The sequence below is a fragment of the Salmo salar genome, chromosome 19 (assembly GCF_965601325.2).
Source record: "Salmo salar chromosome 19, fSalSal1, whole genome shotgun sequence".
Taxonomy (NCBI): domain Eukaryota; kingdom Metazoa; phylum Chordata; class Actinopteri; order Salmoniformes; family Salmonidae; genus Salmo; species Salmo salar.
In genome coordinates, this window is record NC_138309.1 from 58,239,142 (window position 1) to 58,263,209 (window position 24,068).

Consider the following 24,068-nt stretch of genomic DNA (forward strand, 5'->3'; position numbering starts at 1 on the left):
CCCACGTGACCTTTCAGAGTCAGTAAATGGATTATATGTTCTACGGTACGGAGGCATTTAGTAAATTCGAGCCACGTACCTGTAAGACAGCCTACATGTTGGGACATTTGATGGGGAAACGAATAACTAAATACAAGCAAACAGAAGTGCGACTCAACCCAAAGAAGTCAATAAGAGGGTAAGTTTAAAAGGTTTAGCGTTTGTTTTTCTGGTAAAGAATGGCAGCATGGAACCAATAATGAATCTAATAACCTTGACATAATGGTGGGCACTTTATAGGTGCATGTTTAAAACAATATAGCTTGGACGAAAACAATGCACATATTTAAATCAGCAACAAACCTGACTCAAATGTAATGCACGTCATAGGCCTATACCAAAAAGTAATCTCAAGCCAATGTTAAGCATGAAAACTTCCATGGAAATTATTCTTGCTAATGTGTTATTTTATATCATTGTAAAACAGTACAGAATCTATAGGAACATGTTGTTTATGAAGTTAATTTGTTTGAACGTGTGGCAAGGTTAAGTAAGCCTAAATTGTTGATACAAGATGTCCAAAATGCCATGAATGGTTTACGTTCACCAGTGTTATAGCCTATGTGTGTCTATAAAATAGTGCATTAGAACATGTGTAGGCCTAATTCATTCATTTACTATATGTTAAATGAAGAAGAGGTTAATTAATTGCAATTACTATGCTTCAAATATATCGAGCGATGGAGAGAAACTTTATTTCCAAATCTATAGATTCACATAGAAATACAAAAAGCTTAATTGGCAAAATCTTTACCATCACTGTAGGCGTATAATCCACCGAATACCACTCCCTTCCTGTCCACTATACAAATTGATCACATTGAAAAGGTTCAATACATTTATGCAACTTAATAAGTACTTAGTTCTAAACAATTACAATTGGATATATTTGTGCACAACGTGTTATATGCTACATAACAGATTTACCTGTATTTTTAAACCTGGAAAACGTACTGCGCTAACCACGATAATCAAGCATAAATACAGCATTAAAAACTTACACTGAAGCGCTTTGAATGATCCCATCATCTATAGGTTTACATTCAATGAAGAGCAGCGTATGTTTTGGAAACATAGGCTACTGTACACTTTACACCTGTTCGAATGTTTAGAAATTACACAATATAGGCTAACAGCTCACGTGAAACATGACAACATTCAAGAGATAAAACAGAGCACATGACTTTATACTACCCTTAGACAATGAGTCTAACTTTTTTCTAGTTCCAAAGATAACTACAGGCTACCGTAACACAACGTTAAGCTAAACGTCTGTTAAAGACCACAGAATATTTTTTCGTCTAAAATCACAACAACATGCTGAAAGGTGCTGCGCTGTAGCTTACAGTACTCCGGATTTCCCCCGTATCACTTTTAGTTCGAGCTCAGTTATGGAACGCGCTACCTCCTGTAACCAGACTCATACTTTTCAGTTTATTGTCCTTCTTCCATTTCATCCTTCGATTCTGAAACCAGATTTTTATTTGTCGTTCCGTGAGGCACAACGTGTGGGCTATCTCTATTCTCCTCCTCCGGGTTAGGTATCTATTGAAGTGAAATTCTTTCTCCAGCTCTAGCGTCTGGTAGCGGGTGTACGCTGTTCGGGCCCTTTTCCCATCTGGTCCAGCCATTTCTAAATTGCATGAAAAATCCAAATTAGAAGTGGACAACAGATAGTGGAAATAGGATTTTAAACATTACAAAAGGAAACATGTTTAACAGCACATATGAAATATTAAGCAATTCTGGGTGTTGAATAGGCTGCACGTTGTATGGCATGCACGGATTGTCGCACAACTATCCTACATTACCAGAAATAGAACTTGCATTCAGCTATAGCCTAAACATAAATAGCCACCAATTTTCCAACATTTAAATAATGTTTCTCTAAATTAATCTTTATTACAATTATCTTTATTACAATTAAAATACTTTAATAGGCTAACAATTATGTTTTATCTTGCACTAAGAAATATATTGCAATGGACAATATCATAAAAGCAAATCCGTTGCCATATCCTACCATCCTTACGGAGTTCATGCAACACTTGACATATTTGTGACGCTACAAATTTGTACTATAGAAAATCACATCAGCGAGCATGCAATTCACTCCAAAGCAAGACCACCACAAAACACAGTAAAAGTAGGCTATGTATGTACCATGGTTAATGTGCAGTTTCCGCATCCATGGGAATATTTGCGGCGTTTGGCAATCGTTTGAGATTGTCGTGGAGGTTGCGTTATTGGACTCCTGTTGTAGTTGTTGTGCCCGGGCAGCCATGCTGCTGGTACTGCTTGTGTGCGCGCCTTCCTCGGTCTCAGAGACAACGCTGGTATCCTCTATCTCTGTAAAATGACTGTTGTTGCCTTTGTTGAGATTATTGTTGGCGATCGAGGTCGTGCTCCGGTCAGGTGGAGGAGAGGGGCTTTTTAGTTCCAAAGACTCGCGGTTGGCGCAAGGAAGGGGATCTGGAGACGAAAGCGAGCAGGTCGGCAATCTGTACCGGGCATCCGGGCCAGTGGACGGAAAACCACGGGTATCCTCTCCAACAGCCGCGAAGTGGCTACCAGTGTCGGGGCGATTTACGGTTAGGTCCATGCCATTGTAGTTGCATCCGAAAGACCCAGAGTGCATGGTGCCAGGGTCCCTGAACGTACCGTTCACAGTGCCGTTAGTCCCATAATTTAGTAACTGATAGTCGGAGCCATTCGGATAGCGCCCTGAAAACGAGTTAACAAAGTAAGAGCTCATTTGCTTGTTTTTAAAGGCTCGATTTGTAGATCTTTGTCGCTATAATCCTCTGCTTCACGATTTATGATGTAATCATGAATTATAGCAATGAAGCCTACTGTACTTTGCCAGGTATGCGGCCAAATATGGGAGAGCGCTCGGGAATCACGTGCATTTGTTGACCAGTCGTAAATTCTCACTGATGACTTCAAGAGGTAATTCATGCTCTATGGTTACAAATGATGACGAAATGATGGTCGTTATGCTCGAGTCAATGGTGCCTCCCCATTTCGCCCTGAGATCCATGTAGGCAGACAGCGTCATCTACTGGCAGTGGAGGTAACTGTCAGAGAGGGTGCTCTGAATACTTTTTTTCATTGTTCATTTATTTATTTTTTACATCGACTGTTCTAGGACACAAAAGTAGGCTAAGCTATTTTACCAATAGGTCTCTCAGACATGTATCCCAGTATAAAAAAGTTATACAAAAACATATATGTAGGCCTAATACACTAGGCATTTGTATCATTAAAGAGAGACTAGCCTATTTAAATGTCCGGCTTGCTCAACTAGGTCCATTTTACAGGATGATAATAATAACTATTATAAGACTGTTGCCTTCACATCAATAAAACAAGAAAACTTTCTATGAAATATTTGCAGAAATTACCAACGCTTTATTTGCATTTACAAAAGATAACAAAACATGTCTTACATAATATTGCACACGACATCCAGATGGTAAGTGCACAATAAACAACTTGTGAAAACATTATCCAGTTGAATATGACAAAGCGATGTAAAAGCCTAAAACGAACAAAATACAACACACACTATGGTAGGCTATTAGGCCAAAGCATCTCTCTTGTATCTATAATGGTGCCATAAAAAATATTTTTGAAGCAAAAATATTTAATTATCGAGTATTTTGACTAGGCTTGTTTTTGCACTTCAACGCCGCTCCAGGAAACCAAAATGTGCGAGTGTAAGGCCTATTTCACGGTCGTCACCAGTTACCACAACCACAAAGTCATAAACCCCGCCTATTTCTACAATTGATCTTCCTAAAATGTGATTTTATACCTTAACCACACTACCTAACCTTAAATTAAGACCACATTTCTTTTTTCATTCATTTTTACGATATAGCCAATTTTGACATTGTGGATGTGGTAAACCCTATTTTACTTTCAAGCAACAATATTGACAAAACAAAAATACAAAATCAATTAATTAAGAATAGGCTAGCCAGCTTCAGTTGGTTTGAACCTGTTTCTAACCAACAGACGTTATTTCATCGTGCAAATATATTTATCTAGTAGGCCTATTTACATATTTTCACAAAAATGTGTAGGCCTATGCAGCTATTTTATGAAAAACAACAACCAACAATAATTAAACATCTCTCAATTCATGTTACGACAGTTATAGGATGGCTTGTGTAGCTTTTTTACTCAGTGTCTTTTAATCTGCCTGCTTTTCCTCCTCTTCGTCGCTGGGTTTCGAAGGATTCATAACTTTGTTCTCCTTTTTCCACTTCATTCTGCGATTCTGGAACCAAATCTTTATCTGACGTTCAGTGAGACACAGAGCATGCGAAATCTCGATTCGACGACGCCTGGTGAGATACCTATTGAAATGGAACTCTTTCTCGAGCTCAAGAGTCTGGTATCGAGTATAGGTCTGACGGCCCCTGCGTCCACTGCTGCCCAATGTCCCTACAAAAAAAGAATAGCAAACCAAACCCAGCAATTATGTAAGAAACAAAGACATGGACAGGATGGATACCTTTACACTATCATCACTGTTATAGACTATTGTTACAATCACTATTATGGATGTAATAAATTAGCCTATATACATGTAAAATAGCCTCCATTACTAAAACCTTAAAAATAGCATAGCGTAGTTGAAATTATCAATTTGATTCACATGATAGCCCACTGCATTTTGACAGTTTAACGCGTTTCCTATACAAAACCAGTTTATCTGTTCATATATTTTTCATGTCAATCACGTTCCCGGCGATAGAATCCAATACATATCCCAGTCATCAAATCATCATGCAAGTGTTCACACAACGACTAGTAAAATTCTTCCTCTTTTCTATTTTTCCCGTCTTAATTTCAAAGCAATAGTTACTTATAAGCTACAATGTCTATGCATATTATGGACTCTGCCAGGCAACACTGTTACAGTAGTCATCTGATTGATAGGCAACATGCAGATTGTAAACCCCCCTTTCAATAAATTAACAATGAAAACACGTTAAACGTTAACAAAAATCAAAAGTAAAGATTTCACTGACCGGCGGTGCAAGAATTCATCCTTTGCATCCACGGATAAAGCAGAGAAGACTTGTCGTCCACAGCAGTGGTTATGTTTACATTCTGCTCGAGGCACTCTGACTTGCGCTGATCCTGAGTTACAAAGAGCGGCTGCTCCTCTCGATTTGCGAAAGCGCACGAGCGGTCAGTGTAAAAAGTGGCAGCTGTATAGTCGCAGGGAGCGCTGGTGCTGGGGCGACCGTAGAGACTAGTGGTTTGCTGGTAATATGAGGTTGGGTAAACCTTCTCTTGCATATTGGCAGCTCCATATGTAGCGTTGGAAAAGTGTCTTAAAGGGTCAGTATATCCGGAGGAATATAAAGGTATCTGAGCGAGGAGAGACTCCTGTCCTCCCGGCAGAGAAACAGGAAAAGTTGAGTTGACAAAATAGGAACTCATTGGATGGACAAATTTGCTCCGAGGAATATGATTTGTAATGTTTTATAGTCCAAGTGGTTTTGCCATTACTTTATCGGAGATTTGGTTTTAGCTGAAGGGGGCTTGCGAGGTGCCACTCAATAGGGCAGAAGGGAACTGTACCATCTGATCAACGTCCGGCCAATCGCGAGCGTCTGGTTGCAATATTGCTCTCATGGGGGGGCTCTTGTTGCGCACAGGGGTCCCCAGTGACTCGAAACGAAGCGCCCAGGCTTCTCGCGCAGTCTTTCCACATATCAAATGAGCTTGCGCCCTCTGATTCATTAAACATTGAAGCATTTCGTTTTCGTTCTTAATTTCGTTCCAAACAAACGATATAAATAATATAATGCTGGCAACACCACCCTCTCTCTCCACACACACACACACACACACACACACACACACACACACACACACACACACACACACACACACACACACACACACACACACACACACACACACACACACAAATTGACCCTTATATGATCTTTATTCGATCTTTGGTTTGCATGAAATAATCACTGTACAATTTCCCCTTTTATAAAATTGACTTAAGAAGAATAATGTTGTTGTTTGTTGGTTCTTTCAATTACCCACAAATGTAAAGTATTGATTACTAGAAGTGGGCTAGTTGCACAATCAAACGTGGGCCTATTGAATTGATCCAGCTGAATTTCTACTTTCATGCAGCTGTTATTTTAAGCTGTTTGACATAATTTATGTTTCATCATTCGTTCACGTATAAGTTAACGTGTTCGTTATGTTTTCTAGGTATTCCCACACTGGCCGGATAAAAAGTAAAACACGACCAAGACGTCTACACTGACAAATCAACTCACAGAAGGCAAAATGATTTTCCAACTGATCAAGGCCAATGCAGAGGATATTACACATTGGTTTAAACATTCATCACTTAAAGATTGCCGTTCATTTTTCGGGAACTTGTAGGCCTAAGTAGACCACATTACATGCAGCATGTTTTATTATTAACCACTAAAATAAATAATCTATGTTTTTGAATATTATCAAATAAATATATTTACATTAATATAAATATTGTCATTATCGAATCTAGTCTGATATTGTTTTTGACTGCTTCTTATATCAGTAGACCCATATTATTGAGTTGAATAATATTATTTAATATTTATTATTATTATGCTATTATCGTTATTTTTTTGTTGGACTAAAACGTTCAATACATTTTAATCAATAAACAATACCACTTTCTTTACAATAGGATGTCTTTCCTTTTTCCAATCAATGTTATTTCCCGTTCACTGTAAAAACCTTTGATATTTCAACAAAATCATGTTGTATTATTTAAACTTGATAGTTAATAGTCTGTGTAGACTTCCTTCAACAAAATGATGTTTCCACAAGTAATCAAACATTGTTGCTAAGTATCCTACGACTTGTCTGTATACAGAATGACAGTTACTCAACGTCAATAGCGTTTGTGCAAAATACATTTTAGTTTGCTTTAGTTTAATTTGATAATAAAAAACGAAAGAAAAAATAAATAATTTGTACGAATACGTCAATATGTCATTCTGAAAGCTTCTGTCTCAAGAATTCGGTGTCCAAATGTAGGCTTATTGTCGCCAGTAGATGGAGTCAAAGAGCAATACACGAGATCAGGTTGTAAAGAAAATGTGTCAGCATACTGCTGTATAAATGGAGTGAATAACATACAGCTTATCAATTTATTGATTGAGGCTCGACGATAATGTTGATGTTGATGCTGATGATGATGATGATGACGACGTCGAATAGTGCAGATGATTGGAAAGTGGATTCTGAAAAATGACATTGAACCATTGAGAACATCGCTTACATCATGTCTCGATTTTACTCTTTAAATGACCCATAAAACATTTTGGGTATGAGTCAATTGTAGCATATCTACTTAGCATTACAGCTAGCTCAAAGGTAATACAAATGTAGGCGACACACAATAAAAAACACTGTACATCTAAAAAACAAAACACAGGAAATCTAGATCTAAATATTTTGGGTTGTCTCATTTTCAGTGTGTGCACATGATTGTGGCAACTTCCAAGAGGTATCATATAGGCCTACCTATTTATCTGAAACCTTAAAATACTAAATGCATTTAGGCCACAGTCACCCGCCAAAGATACTGCTGCCATCTTGCCACTAACGCACTATAGGTATTGCAAATCAATACAATGCTAGTACACTTTAAGACACTAGCCATTTTGTATGCTACCAATGTTACATTTGTAACGGTTTTTATCGAACATAATTTGCACCTCATGACCTACTCAACATTTTATCATTTTAAAAACCTTATAAGACAGGCTTCAAGTATGATTGTGGTGATATAGGACATTGAGATTTGACGACCTACCTTTTGTTGATAATTCATCATTTCGCATGTGGGTATTCCGGATGTGATTATCACAGTTCTTTTTACGTCTTCCATTACTGTTAATCTGGTATATTGCATACGGTAAGTAGCAATAACTAAACGATTCCCTCTGTGAAAAATCAAAAAGAAAGTATTCCATTGTCCTTGCGAATATTGAGTCTTCTTTGACGGTGCAATTCAGAGATAGCCACATTAGCATATGCTAACATTGGATGAGAGATTCCTCATTGACTCCATCTCTCAGTTGGTGGAGCTCCGTAGATACAGAACACATTTCTACCAGAATTCAACTGTAGCTTATACAAGAGCCAAGAAAACGAAGGTGTTACTGAATGAGCGGTCGAAAACAGACAGCTGCAATATAACCTCAAGGGGGGAAAAGTTCCCTGTCCAGAGTCCGCATGACCAACCTCAGCCAATCCCAGAACCCAGCCAGTCGTAAAGTTCCATCATAAAGTTGTACATTTTCATTAGCAGACTCTAATTTATTGCATTTTTTCAGGAACGCTTCAATAGAAGGCATTTCTTTCTTCATTGCCATTTTTTCCTTTCAAAGATGGGATAGCATTTTTGCCTTTTTTTTAAAAGCTACGTTGTCTTTAAAGCGAAATGGCTAGGTCTATAATATTTCAGGCCTGTATCCTAATTAGAGCATTTGATGATCATGCCTTATCAATTGAATATTAAGCTACAAAAATGCTGAAACGTTTGACCAAATTGTAGTTCCATACAATAGCATATAGGCTTATATAAAACATGTTTGGTTACAATTTACATTGTCTTATAGGATAGTTATTATAAGTTTACTTAAATTATTGATAAAAGCCTATAGGTAGACTATGTAAACGGATAAGTATTTAAGGCCTAGTCTACATTTGCATTACGTTTAGTAATGTAGTTACGTTAAACTAGTTATATATCAACATAATCAAGCGTGAACCCTTTATGAATCCCTTAGATAGCCTATAGGCCTACCTTCATTGCACTAGCACAGATTTTCAAACAAATGCGACAAAATATGATAGGGATCCATGTAATTAGCCTATACTGTTGCAATAGCCTACTGAGCTGCCCATCTTAAGATTTTTCTCTCATATAAAACAGTTGTATGTTAAGATATATAGACCAAAGATATCCCTATTTGAAAACACCCACTGGGCACACATTGGTTGAATCAACGTTGTTTCCACGTCATTTCAATGAAATTATGTTAAGCCAACGTGTAATAGAGGTTGAACTGACGTCTGTGCCCAGGTAAAATATTTATATAAAATGTATGGAAAAATGTTCCGTTACATAGCCAAAGCAACTGTTTGCATGGTGCCCTGTTAAATTAAATTTAATTGACAAAAGGATTTCCGACGTTTATAGATGCAATAAAACCATAAAACCCCCCAATGCAACCTATTCCTTCTGCAAAAGGTCGCACAGAGAAAATTCGGCCTAATCTCCCCAAAGCAGGACTAGCCTAAACCGAACATATTCTAGGAAACTTGCAATGTTTTTTTATTGAAATTAATTCAGGAATGTTTTTCATTAGTAAGACCAACAGGCCTAACCTCCACGACAATAAACGGAGAATTCGTTTTTTATAGCTATTTCTATAAAATTCGTAAATATTATGTAGACTTGGAGGTTGTCAAATGCAGTTTGAAATGATTCTACTTTGGATGAATGTGACCTGTAATTAGGTCTATAGGCCTACGTTGGCACATTGTATTGCAGTCTAAAAAATGCTAACAACCTATCAACAATAAACTAACATGAAGCATTTTGATACATTATGGTTTTCATTAACTACAATGTATTTGCCTCATAAAGGTGGATAAAATTTAGCTGAAATTGTGTGTTTCCACAATTTCAGACTGTTTATTAACCTTCAGACACTTTTTTCAATCTAGGCCCAATGAATATACAATTGGCATGAATTCAACCAGGCTTATATTAGACTAAATGATGGTGTACAAAATATCAGTTACCCGACATAGTAAAACAAATATTTTTTTCTATAATATCTCTAGATCTTTTGAATTTGTTATGCTAGTGCCAAACTGTATAGGCTACTCAAAATGTCGATATAACACGGAGGAAACTGGATACAGACCTGCAATATGTGATCTTGGTTGTTAGCCAGCTTAACTCCTCCACAGAGTTGAGCAAAGATTCGTTATTTTAAATGAACCTCCGACTCCTTCAATTAGCTATGCGTCGACACTTCCAAATGTTAATTCCTTAACGCTTGCTGTGTACCTGTTTGTCATCTGTTGTTGCATGTCTTTCTTTGTTTTCTGAAACCCATACTTTTTAATTAAACGTTCATCAAATACAACCACCGACTGTTTCCTAGTTACTGTTGCTCTATGGCAACTCAGCGCAAATGCGCATGTGCCAATTGAATCTATTCAAGAAAACAGTTGGTGGTTGTATTTGATTAACGTTTTATTAAAAAAGTATGGATTTCAGCAAACAAAGATCCGAACAATTACACTATTAGGTAGGCCTATATGTTTCACAATAAAGGAGAGGCTTCGAATTTAAAAGGTTACATTTTATTTACAGTTTACATCCAGTAGCAGCCTTCACAGCCAAGGCCTGACAACAGCTCTAGACACAACATTGACAACACAGATACAAAACTGCCAATTAAAATGACAGGGACTCTAGATGTGCACGTTACTCTATCTTTGCATAAAACATGCCCATTGGAGGTTTGCGCAAAATTCTTTATGCACATCTTAAGTTAGGATTTAGTGCCAGCTTTTTTTTTTTTAAATACATTTTTAATTGATCCTTTTTTTAACTAGGAAAGTCAGTTAAGAACAAATTCTTATTTACAATGACGGCCTACCCCGGCCAAACCCTAACCCGTACGACGCTTGGCCAATTGTGCGCCACCCTATGGGACTACCAATCACGGCCGTTTGTGATACAGCCTGGAATCGAACCAGGGTCTGTACTGACGCCTCGAGCACTGAGATGCCGTGCCTTAGACCGCTGCGCCACTCGGAAGCCCATCTAATGAATCATTATTATTAGTGGCAGAAAGTGTGGCAGCTGTGCTACCATACTGCACTAAATTACAGAATTATACATTCTAACAACATAAATACCTGTTCAGACTATTCTGCAGAAGTGATTCACACGCACAAACCTCTAATTGGAATGATGCGTAAAATGGTGCGTAAAAGCTATTTTGCGCACGTCTTCTCAAGTTTTATTGAATTTAATTTGACAATGAATTATCAACAAACACAATAGATTTGACTGTTGATTTTTTTTTATTCGAAATGCAATTTATAATTAACACATTTGTTATCACTGTGTGACCTCCCATCACCAAGTCTAGGATAGTCTTATCCTTTACCCTCCTCATCTGACGTCTGAATATTCTTGTAAGTTTCTTTGCTCTCTTTCTTGATTTCATTCTGATCCGGCCTGTTTATCGGAAATGTGTCCTTCTTCTTCTCCTTCTTCCATTTCATGCGTCTGTTCTGAAACCAGATTTTAATCTGCCGCTCGGTGAGTGCCAGAGCGTGCGACACTTCAACCTTGCGCTTGCGGGTCAAGTAAGAGTTGAATAAGAACTCCTTCTCAAGTTCCAGAGTCTGGAAGCGACTGTATGCCTGTCTGCCTCTTCTCCGTCCGGTAGCTGCTGAGAGACAAAACATTTTAGAGACATTTAGATGAACATTGACTCAATAGGCCTAAACAAAGGCTACCACATACCATAGCTGTTAGTGAAGACACACACAGACACCTACAAATAAAAATCAGGCGAAGCAAAAACTTTTCTCACATCATAAAATAGATTTACAGTTTATTTTTGACACCATAACGAGCCATTGTCCTCTCCAGAAATGCTGGAAAAACAACGAAGTTTATTGGGGGTCATTTGAAACGAAGTTTATTGGAGGGGGGGGGGGGTGTCTCACATATCTCCGAGGTCAACCAAATTCTCAAATGAGGTGTTTTAAGGGTCATTGACTCACCTTGTGGTTTCATCCAGGGAAAGAGGTCGGGTAGAGAGGAGCACTGTTCTGCGCACACGGAATCATTTGCAACCCCGGTGGATTTCAAATGATAATCACTGTACTGGATACAATCCGTATTATGGGATGAGGAAAAGGTTGGTCTCTGTATCACATCGTGGGCATGATACAAGCTGCCCATTGGCAGCGATAATACGCACGGATTTAGTTGGTGTTGGTGAGCGGTTTTGGACAACGATGTGCCATTGTAGAATTCCGTTAACTGCGTGGGATGCTGCTGCTGGATGGTGCCACCGGCACCGTATCCGTACGATACAGAGGATGTGCTTCCCAAATCATGTGCCAGCCCATAATCGGAATGCCAGGACTCGCTGTTGTTGTTTTTTGAGAATAGAGCATTAACGAAATAAGAGCTCATTTTCTACTTTGTTTAAAATCTTATTTAAGTCAGGCTACTAGCATATATTACACTTCATGGAATAAACGCAAGGTTTGAAGTTTAGGCATGACTTTCCTCGGTGAAGACCAACATTTCCATGCCAATTCAATTGCCTTCCTCTCTGAAGTCCGTGAATGATGGGGCAGACTACATGGATTATAGCTTCACGGGGTATATCCTGCCTTGTTTTGGATACGATTATGTCTCCAGACGAAAATCTCCAGACAACAGACAAAGCATTGCGCGCTTGAATGCAAAGTGAGAGAAACCAACAAGGGAGGGGTGATAGGGAGACGAGGGAACCCACTGGGCACACACTGATTGAATCAACGTTTTTTTACACGTCATTTTGAACCAATGTGGAATAGACGTATTTACGTGAACCTGATACAAATATTAAACTGTGAAGAGCTAGCTATTAGCTGAAATACTAGAGAATATTGATGCATAGGCTAGTTCATTGGATCGAATAGACAAGAACACAGCTTACATTTTATGACTAATTTCTAACAACAAACTGATAACCTATATTTTTAATTGGCATTCAAAGATGTCAACAATAAGATGTTGTCTTCATCAGCAGGCTGTTTCAGCGTGAAAAGTAAAGACTACTTTATTTTTGCGATTAAAAATCAATCATTATTCGTATATACGGGGCTTGAGTTATTGTGTTTGTAGATGACAATAAAACGAATGTGCTTTTATTGAAATGTAAATATTGTGATAAAGGGTGTTGAAAGTTATATGAAACTATAACTAAACTGTGTAATTTAACTATGTAACTGAAACTATTGTTATGACAACTATATCAACAGCTCATAGGTCTTGAGCGATAGACTTGAGATCACGCGCATCGAAACTCTACAAAGGCCTACATATTCCAATCGAAAAATATATCGTTCAATGATTTCGATTGTAATTAAAGCCTACTTTTCCAAATAATTCTTGAGGTAAAATGCAAACACATCGAAATATCGAATTACCATTTAAATACAGTAGTAGGCCGACAACGTTTATGAAAAAAATCAAACAAGATCATTGTTAAAGAAAATAAACGTACATTTTCATTGAAATTTTAGTTTGCATTTCCAAAGATTTCACTCATAATTTGTAGGCCTACAAATGTGCAAATTTAAGATTTCCAAATAATTTACACAAATTAGGAAACTATTTGATTATTCATATGGAGTATATATTGATAATAAGCCTAGTACTATTATCAATATCATCCTGAATTTAACAAATATCCTCATTTCTACATGAGCAATGATCAAGGCATAACATTTCTGAAGGCATTTGTCTATATTTCTCACCAACTCAAATAAAAGAATGCTCAATAAGTAAATGTACACCCCATCCCAAATTTAAAATAACCATATGAAAATACTGTGGGTAAATTTGCAATTAAAATCAGTGAAATGTGAGGAGTATTTGTTAGTCCAGCTTGGTGGTCCATTTCAGTATCTCATTTCAGTATCCTGAGCTTTTCTTCTAAGGTTTGGCACACATGATTGATTATGGTTCCCATTGCAAAATTAGAATTTCCTGCTTAGCTAAACACAAATCTATATGATAACAAAGCATAGTAGCAAAGTCATCAACATCAAAGTCATACAAACCTGCTATATGCCTACATGGTCACATTTTCCCTTCAGATTTCACATTACTGAGTAAAACGTCCAGATTTCCAGAATTATAAAAAAAAACGTGTTTTCACCATTGGCTCAGTGGTTATAGTGATATTTAACAACCCAAGATATTTGATAAGACACAGATAGTATTCACTTACATTCAATTGTGTAAAAGCCACAGTGTTTGCGTAGACATATGAGATGACACGTCTTCCTACCAAGTACCGCGCACAATACCTAAGTCACGATAGGCACCGTTGCTTCAATATTTTCACAATAAGACCTATTCCATTTATCTATTCTCCATTTCTCTTCAATTAATTCTCAGTAGCTCAGTGCTAATGTAGAAATGAATTTCATTTTCATGAAATAAAAGTGAAGAAATGTACACAGTATAGGGCGAGGATTTCAGGGACAACTTGTGTACAGTTTTGCCAGGAAAGCTTGTTCACTCTCCCCTGCTCGTGGTTTATGGCACTATGGATGGACTGGTAAAGTCCCTGCTCCCTAACGCCCTTGTCCGTGCTGGGGGACTTTGCGCGAGGGTTTGCGGATGGGGTGGGGGAACTCGGGCCTCTGGATCAGTAGGGCTGGGGTGGAGATGACAAACAGGCTCTGGAGGGCCTTGGGGTCGGAGGACATGGGGGTGCAGTGGAGCCGTCCAGGCGTGAGCTGGGAGATGTTTGACACTGTGGTCCGGGCCTTGGACTCTGCATAAGACGAGCTCATACTGCCCTGACGAGCACCATTGACTGAGAGTCAAAGAGAGAGAGAAAAAGAGAGAGAGGTAGAGAAAATCAATACTATGCCATCCAATTACCCAGAAGTACAATGTCCAACTTTAGATCAGTGGCGGTACTGTAATGACACAATAAAGTGAGGTGCAGTGAGGGTGCTCAGTGGGTGTGCTCACTTGTCAATGGGATACGCTGGGCACTGTTGGTCCTCCTCAGGTCCCCTGGCGCCCGGCGGACCGTCTCTAGGACTTGGTCCTCTGGAGTGTAGTACTGAAGGCAGGCAGACTCAGTCTGAGCGGGCCCCCTGTCCAGACTGGGCCATGGCCAGCGGTGCTGCAGCAGCTGGGAATGGACGTACTGACGGCAGGGCTTGGCCCCTGGAGGCAACAGGTGTTGGATCACAGTACAGTGGCGCTTCGGTCTCCAGGAAAACTCAGTCAGGGAGTCCAACTGGCAAGACATTACATAGGACAGACTTAAGCATCTCATTACTAATGGAGTAATGTTTGAGACAATGCAGTGACCATAGAGAGCAAGAGTAATGTTGTATTTTTGTCGGCACTAACTCCGCCATAACTCATTGGTTAAACAAAGCCTATGGAGAAATTCATGTTTTTTTTTGTTGTAGGGTTTTTGGATAAAACGCCAAAAATAAGGTTTGTAGTAAACACAGGCTTAGGAGATCTTACACATTTTGTTCTATGAGATAATCTTCATCAGCTAACATCACTTAATTATTATCTATGCATAAGTCACTTTAATAACTCTACCCACGTGTATATAATACCTCAATTACCTCGACTAACCGGTGCCCCCGCACATTGACTTTGTACCAGTACCCCCCTGTATATAGCCTCACTATTGTTATTTTACTGCTGCTCTTTAATTATGTTACTTTTATTTCTTATTTTTTTGGTATTTTTCGTAAAACTGCATTGTTGGTTAAGGGCTTGTAAGTAAGCATTTCACTGTAAGGTCTACACCTGTTGTATTCGGCGCATGTGACAAATATAATATAAAATAACATTTTCTCACAGAACAAAATGTATAAGATCTCCTAAACCTGTGTTAATCTCTGACCTTATTCCAACGTTTATCCCAAAACCTCATTCTTTCCCATTAATTTCCATCCATAAGAATGCTTGAACGAACCAGAGAACTAATTTCTGTTTTTTAGGACTACAAGCTGTCGAGCTCTTTATCCCATATTAGGAAAAATATGGAGGACACATTTCCTTGTTAGGGAAACAATAAACGGAACTTACTAAACTGACCAGTCAGTGACTATGGAGGTGTAGCCTAACCTTATTGGCTCGTTCATGTCTGTGTAGGGGCAGCTCATTCTGCTCGCGGGGGGGTGTAATGCCGTTAGGCATGGACTGGCCTCGCCCCTGCAGCAGCTTATAGATCTGGTCCACCACCCCCAGGTCCCTCAGTAGACTCTCCCGTTGGAGCAGTCCACTCACCCTCTCCACCTCCTCATCAGAGAGGTCCTGCACCATAGCGGAACCATTGGTAGCAGTAGGCAGGAGGGGCATGGTCAGGAGCTGGACACCCACAATTCACACCATACAGTAAGGAATAAGTTCATCACAGTGTAAAATCATTCTTCAGTATTCATTGAGATGCTTATGTAAATATGATAAATGGCCATTATATAGTTTGGTAGCTGGACATATGTGTAAGGTGTTTAGTGGAGAAGATATTTGGCTCCCTCTTGCGGCCACTGAAAGGCCCTACAACTACAAGTCCACTAAGATTGCCACCCCCAATGATACAACGAGACTTTAGACTTCTCTTTACGGTTGTTGACTGCTAGATTCTGTAGGCAATACTACATTCAAAACCTGAGGTAAAATGTTACATAAAATCTGATGGGCAGGGTGATGTGACTCACAGTTACCTGTTGGGAGTTGGAGTTGGTCTGACGAACTTGTACTCTGTGTGGTTTGGCCCTCTCTCCTGCAGACTCCCCCTGCAAGTCTCGTCTACGGCTCCCCTTCTGCTCCCTCTCCTTCTGCTCCTGCTTCAGACGCAGCTCCTGCAGCTGCTGCCTGAGCGGACAGTCACACACAGTCACACACAAAGAAGTTGTACATGAAACAACGAAAAAAGTGAATTTAAAGGTACAACGATTTAGTATTTTCTGTTGAGTGTTTTCATGGTATTGTCAAGAAGCCTGTGCGTGCGTATGTGTGTGAGTGTTTGGGTGATTGTTTCTACCTGGCACACTCCTCCCTGGCCTTAGAGGCGGCAGTCTCCTGAAACAGGGAGCTGCTGTGTTTGAAGTACTTCTCATACTTCTCTCCACCCTCACAGGGGTAGATTCCACGGAAGCCACCCAGGTGTTTGGCCTCATACCTCCGCATCTGCTCTACACTGGCTGCCTGGGACTGACGCAGTTCCTCACTCCTGACAACACAACATTACCACAACTGAATGAATGCATACACTCAATATACACTGAGTGTACAAAACATTAAGAACACCATCCTAATATGGAGTTGCATCCCCTTTTCCCCTCAGAACAGCATGGACTCTACAAGGTGTCGAAAGCGTTCCACAGGGATGCTGGCCCATGTTGACTCCAATGCTTCCCACAGTTGTGTCAAGTTGGCTGGATGTCCTTGGGTGTTGGACCATTCTCGATACACATGGGAAACTGTTGAGCGTGAAAAACCAGCAGCGATGCAGTTCATGACACACTCAAACCGGTGCGCCTGGCCCCTACTACCATACCCTGTTCGAAGTCACTTACATCTTTAGTCTTGCCCATGTCTCAGTTGTCTCAAGGCTTAAAAATCCTTCTTTAACCTGTCTCCTCCCCTTCATTTACACTGATTGAAGTGGATTTAACAAGTGACATCAATAAGGGATCATAGCTTTCACCTGGATTCACCTGGTCAGTCTATGTCATGAAAAGTGTTCTTAATGTTTTGTACACTCAGTGTATGTTGGCTTGAGTTTGGTCCAAATCACTTTGTTTGTTACATGTCTATAACAATGCTAATTTATAATAAAATGACCCATCATAGCTTATTGTTACATGGTCAAACTGATCCTACAAGCGCATTGAAATCAAAGTTCCGCATTGTCTTCCTATCCATCACATGGTCCTGACTATACCTAGCCTCTCTGGAGCGGTTCTGCTGCAGCCTCTCCTTCACCCTGCGCTTCTCCTCCTCAGTGATCTTACGGCGGTCACAGGCACCCAGGTTTATAAGGACCAGGGTGTCATACAGCAGGCTATCCTTCACCTCCCGGTCCAACCGCGAATCAGTAGTGAAACTGGGGGAGTGGTTCACCTGCACAAACATTAAAGGGATACTTCAGGATTTTGGTAATGAGGCACGTTATCTACCTCCTACTAACTAACGCGAGCGGAATTGCTAAGTAGCGTTAGCGCAATGACTAAGTTTATGGGTCTCTGCTAGGACGCTACACTCCCATTAATTGTACTAACGCTAGTTAGCATTGGCTCGCGAAACTACCTCTAACTTCCTTCATACTGGACACAGAGACATAAAAATGGTATCTACAAGCTCATCTGACTCTGGGAAAGTAGATAAAAAGCCCCATTGTCAAAATCCCGAAGTATACCTTTAATAAACACGCCCATATATTAATGTGAAAATAATTGAACATCATGAATATTCCTTGTTTGCTATCTACCGTTAATAATAAAGTTATTATAAGTTGCTAGCGAAATGCATATTGGACACTGCATGATGAGAGTGTAGTAGATTAGAATAACACATTTCTTAGCTCAACAAACACTGAACTGGACCCAAATCAATACATCATCCTGATTCTTTAAGAAGGCCTCACCTCCAGCAGCCAGGGCCTGAGTCGATGGTCTAGTAGCACATCAAAGCCAAGGATCTCAAAGCAGGCACTGCCGGCTGCGTGGTTGGGGAAACAGGTGTGGTAGTTGTGTTTGAGGATAGGGTGGGCTGAGATGAGCGTCTTAATAATCACGTCCTCAATGTCCAACCACATCTTCTCTGTGTCGTAACACATGGCTTCCAGGTGCTTGTTCAAGGTGGACAGCTTCCTGGAACGACAGGGAGGAGGGAACAGAGATGCAAGCTTTGCATCATGAGATGAATTATACAAACAAAGCTAAAGGTCAACTCGAGAGGTATTTGAAGTAAACAAACACCTGCTTACCGTTTGCTGCCCGTGTCGTCATCACGGACAAAGTTCTCACTGTGCTTGTTGATGGCATAGTTGGTCAGATGCATGCAAACATCATCCTTGTACAAATATACATTTTGTGAGGGAGCGCCAGGGATGTGTAAAGGTACAATAAGGGATCAGAAAGGACACCGTAGAAAATATACTATCATTCTGGAATAAACATATGAATACTGTAAAGATGCGATTCCCCATTTTAAATGATTATCTCGAATGCTTCAGAGCATCAACGACACAACCAACACCACAACTACCAATTAACTGTCAAAGAACAGGGTGAAATAGGACAATAAGAAGTGTGTAATGCTGCGTAACAGTTGGCATTAGAAGTGTTAACGGAGTATCTGTGTTGTCCACCTCACCACGTTGCCATTGCTGGGCTCATTGTATTGGGTAGTGCAGAAGCGAGCCAGCCCCTCGTTGTACAGGAAGATACGGAAGGGGTCACAGGAGGTCACCAGCACATAGATACGCAGGTCAAACTTGAAGCCATCAATAACGAATGGCTGGGGGGAGAGGAGGGTTGGCATTATGATATACCTAATGACATCAACATAACCCTGCTCTCTGATTAGTCCCTTCGTAATAACATCGTCATAGCCTACTCTCGGATTAGTCCTTTCATAATGACATTGTCATAACCCTTCTCTCTGATTGGTCCCATAAATACTGTCACATAATAAGGTATCACATTTATTACAACTGTCATCCTGCAACCTCAGTTGAACTACGAGTTGAATTGATTGTGCAGAATGTTACACAATATGTACAAAAGTCTAGAAGGATCCCTCTCTGAGAAGGGAGTGAGTCTCACCCGGGAGACGTACACCTGGCAGATCATGTGTTCTCCGGGCCGGATGTCTTTGCTGGATTTGGTGAGTAAGATGCCTCGCCCTTGGCAACCGGAGTCTGGCTTACAGATGAAAGTCTTGTGTTTCTTGGACCTGGTGTAAGCTTGGAAGTCACTATAACTGCAGAGATACAAAAAAACACTTCCATTCTCAATTGATTACTCTCCTGATCATATACAGTACCAGTCAAAAGTTAGGACACACCTACACATTCCAGGGTTTTTCTTTATTTTTACTATTTTCTACATTGTAGAATAATAGTGAAGACAACAAAACTAGGAAATAACACATATGGAATCATGTAGTAACCAAAAAAAGTGTTAAAAAAAATCTAAATATATTTTACATTCTTCAAAGTAGCCACCCTTTGCCTTGATGACAGCTTCAAATCAAATCAAATTTTATTAGTCAGATACGCCGAATACAGTGAAATGCTTACTTACGAGCCCCTAACCAACAATGCAGTTAAAAAAAAAATATGGATAAGAACAAGAAATAAAAGTAACAAGTAATTAAAGAGCAGCACTAAAATAACAATTGCGTGACTATATTTACGGGGGGGGGGGTACAGAGACAATGTGTGGGGGCACGAGTTAGTTGAGGTAATATGTACATGTAGGTAGTGTTATTAAAGTGACTATGCATTTGATTAGGTGTTCAGGAGTCTTTTGGCTTGGGGGTAGAAGCTGTTTAAAAGCCTCTTGGACCTAGACTTGGCGCTCCGGTACCACTTGCCATGTGGTAGCAGAGAGAACAGTCTATGACTGGAGTCTTTGACAATTTTTAGGGCCTTCCTCTGACACCGCCTGGTATAGAGGTCCTGGATGGCAGGAAGCTTGGCCCCAGTGATGTACTGGGCCGTTTGCACTACCCTCTGTAGTGCCTTGTGGTCGGAGGCCGAGTAGTTGCCATACCAGGCAGTGATAAAACCAGTCAGGATGCTCTTGATGGTGCAGCTGTAGAACCTTTTGAGGATCTGAGGACCCATGCCAAATTTTTTCAGTCTCCTGAGGGGGAACAAGTCTTTTCGTGCCCTCATTGCACACTCTGGGCATTCTCTCAATCAGCTTCATGAGGAATGCTTTTCCAACAGTCTTGAAGGAGTTCCCACATATTTTTATGTCGTTTTTATGTCATTGAGAACAGATTTTTTACCTTGGCAGCTCGGGGATTCGATCTAGCAACCTTTCGGTTACTGGCCCAATGCTCTAACCACTAGGCTACCTGCCGCCCAGCACATATGCTGAACACTTGCTGGCTGCTTTTCCTTCACTCTGCGGTCCAACTCATCCCAAACCATCAATTGGGTTGAGGTCGGGTGATTGTGGAGGCCAGGTCATCTGATGCAGCACTCCATCACCCTCCTTCTTGGTCAAATATCCCTTACACAGCCTGGAGGTGTCTTTTGGGTCATTGTTGAAAAACAAAGGATAGTCCCACTAAGAGCAAACCAGATGGGATAGCGTATCGCTGCAGAATGCTGTTGTAACCATGCTGGTTAAGTGTGCCTTGAATTCTAAATAAATCACAGACAGTGTCACCAGCAAAGCACCCCCACACCATCATACCTCCTCCTCCATGCTTCACAGTGGGAACCACACATGTGGAGATCATCCGTTCACCTACTCTGCATCTCACAAAGACACGGCGGTTGGAACCAAAAATCTCACATTTGGACTCATCAGACCAAAGGACAGATGTCCACCGGTCTAATGTCCATTGCTCGTGTTTCTTGGCCCAAGCAAGTCTCTTATTCTTATTTGTGTTCTTTAGTAGTGGTTTCTTTGCAGTAATCTGACCATGAAGGTCTGATTCACGCAGTCTCCTCTGAACAGTTGATGTTGAGATGTGTATGTTACTTGAACTCTGTGAAGCATTTATTTGGGCTGCAATCTGAGGTGCAGTTAACTAATGAACTTATCCTCTGCAGCAGAGGTAACTCTGGGTCTTCCTTTCATGTGGCGGTCCTCATGAGAGCCAGTTTAATTATAGTGCCTGATGGTTTTTGCGACTGCACTTGAAGAAACTTTCAAGGTTCTTGAAGTTTTCCGGATTGACTGACCTTCATGGCTTAAAGTTATGATGGACTGCCGATTCTCTTTGCTTATTTGAGCCATTCTTGCCATAATATTGACTTGGTCTTTTACAAAATAGGGCTATCTTCTGTATACCATCCCTACCTTGTCACAAGACAACTGATTGGCTCAAACACATTAAGAAGGAAAGAAATTCCACAAATTAACTTTTAACAAGGCACACCTGTTAATTGAAATACATTCCAGGTGACTACCACATGAAGCTGGTTGAGAGAATGCCAAGAGTGTGCAAAGCTGTCATCAAGGCAAAGGGTGGCTACTTTGAAGAATCTCAAATATAAAATATATTTGGATTTGTTTAACACTTTTTGGGTTTCCACATGATTCCATATGTGTTATTTCATAGTTTTGATGTCTTCACCATTATTCTACAATGTAGAAAATAGTAAAAATAAAGAAAAACCCTGGAATGAGTAACTTTTGACTGGTACTGTATGTGTTTTGAATAACGAGACTCTTAAGCACATTGACAATGAGAACTCACTCTGCTGGTAGGCACCATGTTCGGGGAAAGATATTGTAGTCTTTGGGGAAGAGCTTTAGCATGCGGTTCATGTTTCGAGCCAGGAGATCCTTTCTACAAATCTCACTCATCCCTGGAAAATGGTTGATCTTCTGTAAGGGTACAGCAGACACATAGCATTGAATGGGGCAGAGGAACCTTTTCAGAACTCTATGAGGAGAGAAGTGCACTTGGGAGATGTTGAGTACCTGGTAGCGCTTCATGTCCATAACTCTGTCCAGTGAGACAGAGCAGTCTGTCCAGAAGAGAGTCCAGTCCTCGCCCTCCACTGCTTCCAAAAGGCCATATCTGCGAGCAGCACGTCGCACTGACAGGGTGAGGAAGAAAGACTTCCTATTAGATGACATATATTAATCTACACTAAGTATACAAAACATTAAGGAACCCCTGCTCTTTTCATGACATAGACTGACCAGGTGAATCCAGGCGAAAGCTATGATCCCTTATTGATGTAACTTGTTAAATCCACTTCAAATCAGTGTAGGTGAAGGGGAGGAAACAGGTTAAAGAAGGATTTTCAAGCCTTGAGACAATTGAGACATGGATTGTGTGTGTGCCATTCAGAGGGTGAATGGGCAAGACAAAAGATTTAAGTGCCTTTGAACGGGATATGGTAGTAGGTGTCTGGTGCACCGATTTGTGTCAAGAACTGCAACGCTGCTGGGTTTTTCACGGTCTAGTTTCCCGTGTGTATCAAGAAAGGTCCACCACCCAAATGACATCCAGCCAACTTGACACAACTGTGCGAAGCATTGGAGTAAACATGGGCCAGCATCCCTGTGGAACGCTTTCAACACCTTTCGACACCTACCCTGACAAATTGAGGCTGTTCTGATGGCAAAAGGGGGTGCAACTCAATATTAAGAAGGTGTTCCTAATGTATGCTATACTCAGTGTACGTCTGTGCTTCAAATGTATTTGACTAGACTAAGTAGCAAAACTGTGACTGTGAGGAAATAAATGGATGGTCTCGGATTATCCCAACATGGGGGTAACAAAGCAAGTGACATGGGTGATCTTTGAAAAGATAAAATCACACCAATTCACACGTTGGTATATGCCGGATAACTCACCACTTTCATATTTGCAGTTGACGATATTGATCCACAGTCATCTGGGAGAGAAGAAACAGAGAGAGGGGGACAGACGTGCCTTGCTGCAAGGTTGTAATCATCCTTCCCCAATAACTTCTGCCTCTCCCAGCGTTCTGGGGAAGAGGAAGCATCAAAGCACCAGTACATCCACACAGTTACATATTTTAACTTTAAAGTACCTCTTTTTCCTTTTCTTCTTCCTCTTGCCAGTGGACGGAGGAGTAGGGGTGCAGACCTCGGGTTGACTATCGCTCCCCCAGCCCTCACCCTCCTCTCCTCCCTCAGGTCCACACTTGAAGGCATCATCTTCAGAGTCTTTGTCAGGGCTCTCTGCTCGCAGGTCCATCCTGAAGAAGATACACAAAGAGGAATAAAAAAGGCTTACATAACAGTAACACTAGTTAATTAACTTGAGTTATCAAGCATCAATTAACACAAATTAAAATACATTCTGTTTTCCAACCTACATCTAAGCAATTTGCATACATTTACATAATTGTGTTTTGATGTGGATACAAGTACCCCCACCCTGAAATACAATCAACTGGATCAGAATCCAGGTTGTAATGTACACAGGGAATCATGTTTCTATT

At 40.3% G+C, this 24,068-nt stretch overlaps 4 protein-coding genes across 6 annotated transcripts; all 4 read right to left on the bottom strand.

The window, feature by feature from the left end:
• Positions 1–710: 710 nt before the first annotated feature.
• Positions 711–3,087, bottom strand: LOC106579315 (homeobox protein Hox-B5b). The gene is made up of 2 exons (XM_014159128.3): positions 2,203–3,087; positions 711–1,672 (listed from the first exon to the last, which is right to left on the bottom strand). Exons 1-2 carry the CDS (start codon positions 2,792–2,794, stop codon positions 1,425–1,427), a joined length of 840 nt encoding a protein of 279 aa, XP_014014603.1. The 5' UTR covers positions 2,795–3,087; the 3' UTR covers positions 711–1,424.
• A 340-nt stretch (positions 3,088–3,427) lies between these two features.
• Positions 3,428–8,289, bottom strand: hoxb6ba (homeobox protein HoxB6ba). 2 transcript variants are annotated; one of them, XM_082965478.1, is made up of 3 exons: positions 7,898–8,289; positions 5,082–7,322; positions 3,428–4,491 (listed from the first exon to the last, which is right to left on the bottom strand). In XM_082965478.1, exons 2-3 carry the CDS (start codon positions 5,497–5,499, stop codon positions 4,238–4,240), a joined length of 672 nt encoding a protein of 223 aa, XP_082821604.1. In that variant the 5' UTR covers positions 5,500–7,322; positions 7,898–8,289; the 3' UTR covers positions 3,428–4,237.
• A 2,463-nt stretch (positions 8,290–10,752) lies between these two features.
• hoxb8ba (homeobox protein HoxB8ba2) lies at positions 10,753–12,812 on the bottom strand. Of its 2 annotated transcripts, none has more exons than XM_014158479.3 (2): positions 11,908–12,812; positions 10,753–11,567 (listed from the first exon to the last, which is right to left on the bottom strand). In XM_014158479.3, exons 1-2 carry the CDS (start codon positions 12,323–12,325, stop codon positions 11,272–11,274), a joined length of 714 nt encoding a protein of 237 aa, XP_014013954.3. In that variant the 5' UTR covers positions 12,326–12,812; the 3' UTR covers positions 10,753–11,271.
• Positions 12,813–13,337: 525 nt separating this feature from the next.
• On the bottom strand, positions 13,338–23,586 carry ttll6 (tubulin tyrosine ligase-like family, member 6). The gene is made up of 13 exons (XM_082965835.1): positions 23,455–23,586; positions 22,570–22,688; positions 22,343–22,473; positions 19,726–19,882; positions 19,274–19,417; positions 18,885–18,970; positions 18,543–18,768; positions 17,841–18,019; positions 16,938–17,126; positions 16,618–16,768; positions 16,019–16,261; positions 14,891–15,164; positions 13,338–14,729 (listed from the first exon to the last, which is right to left on the bottom strand). Exons 2-13 carry the CDS (start codon positions 22,588–22,590, stop codon positions 14,485–14,487), a joined length of 2,046 nt encoding a protein of 681 aa, XP_082821961.1. The 5' UTR covers positions 22,591–22,688; positions 23,455–23,586; the 3' UTR covers positions 13,338–14,484.
• Positions 23,587–24,068: the final 482 nt, after the last annotated feature.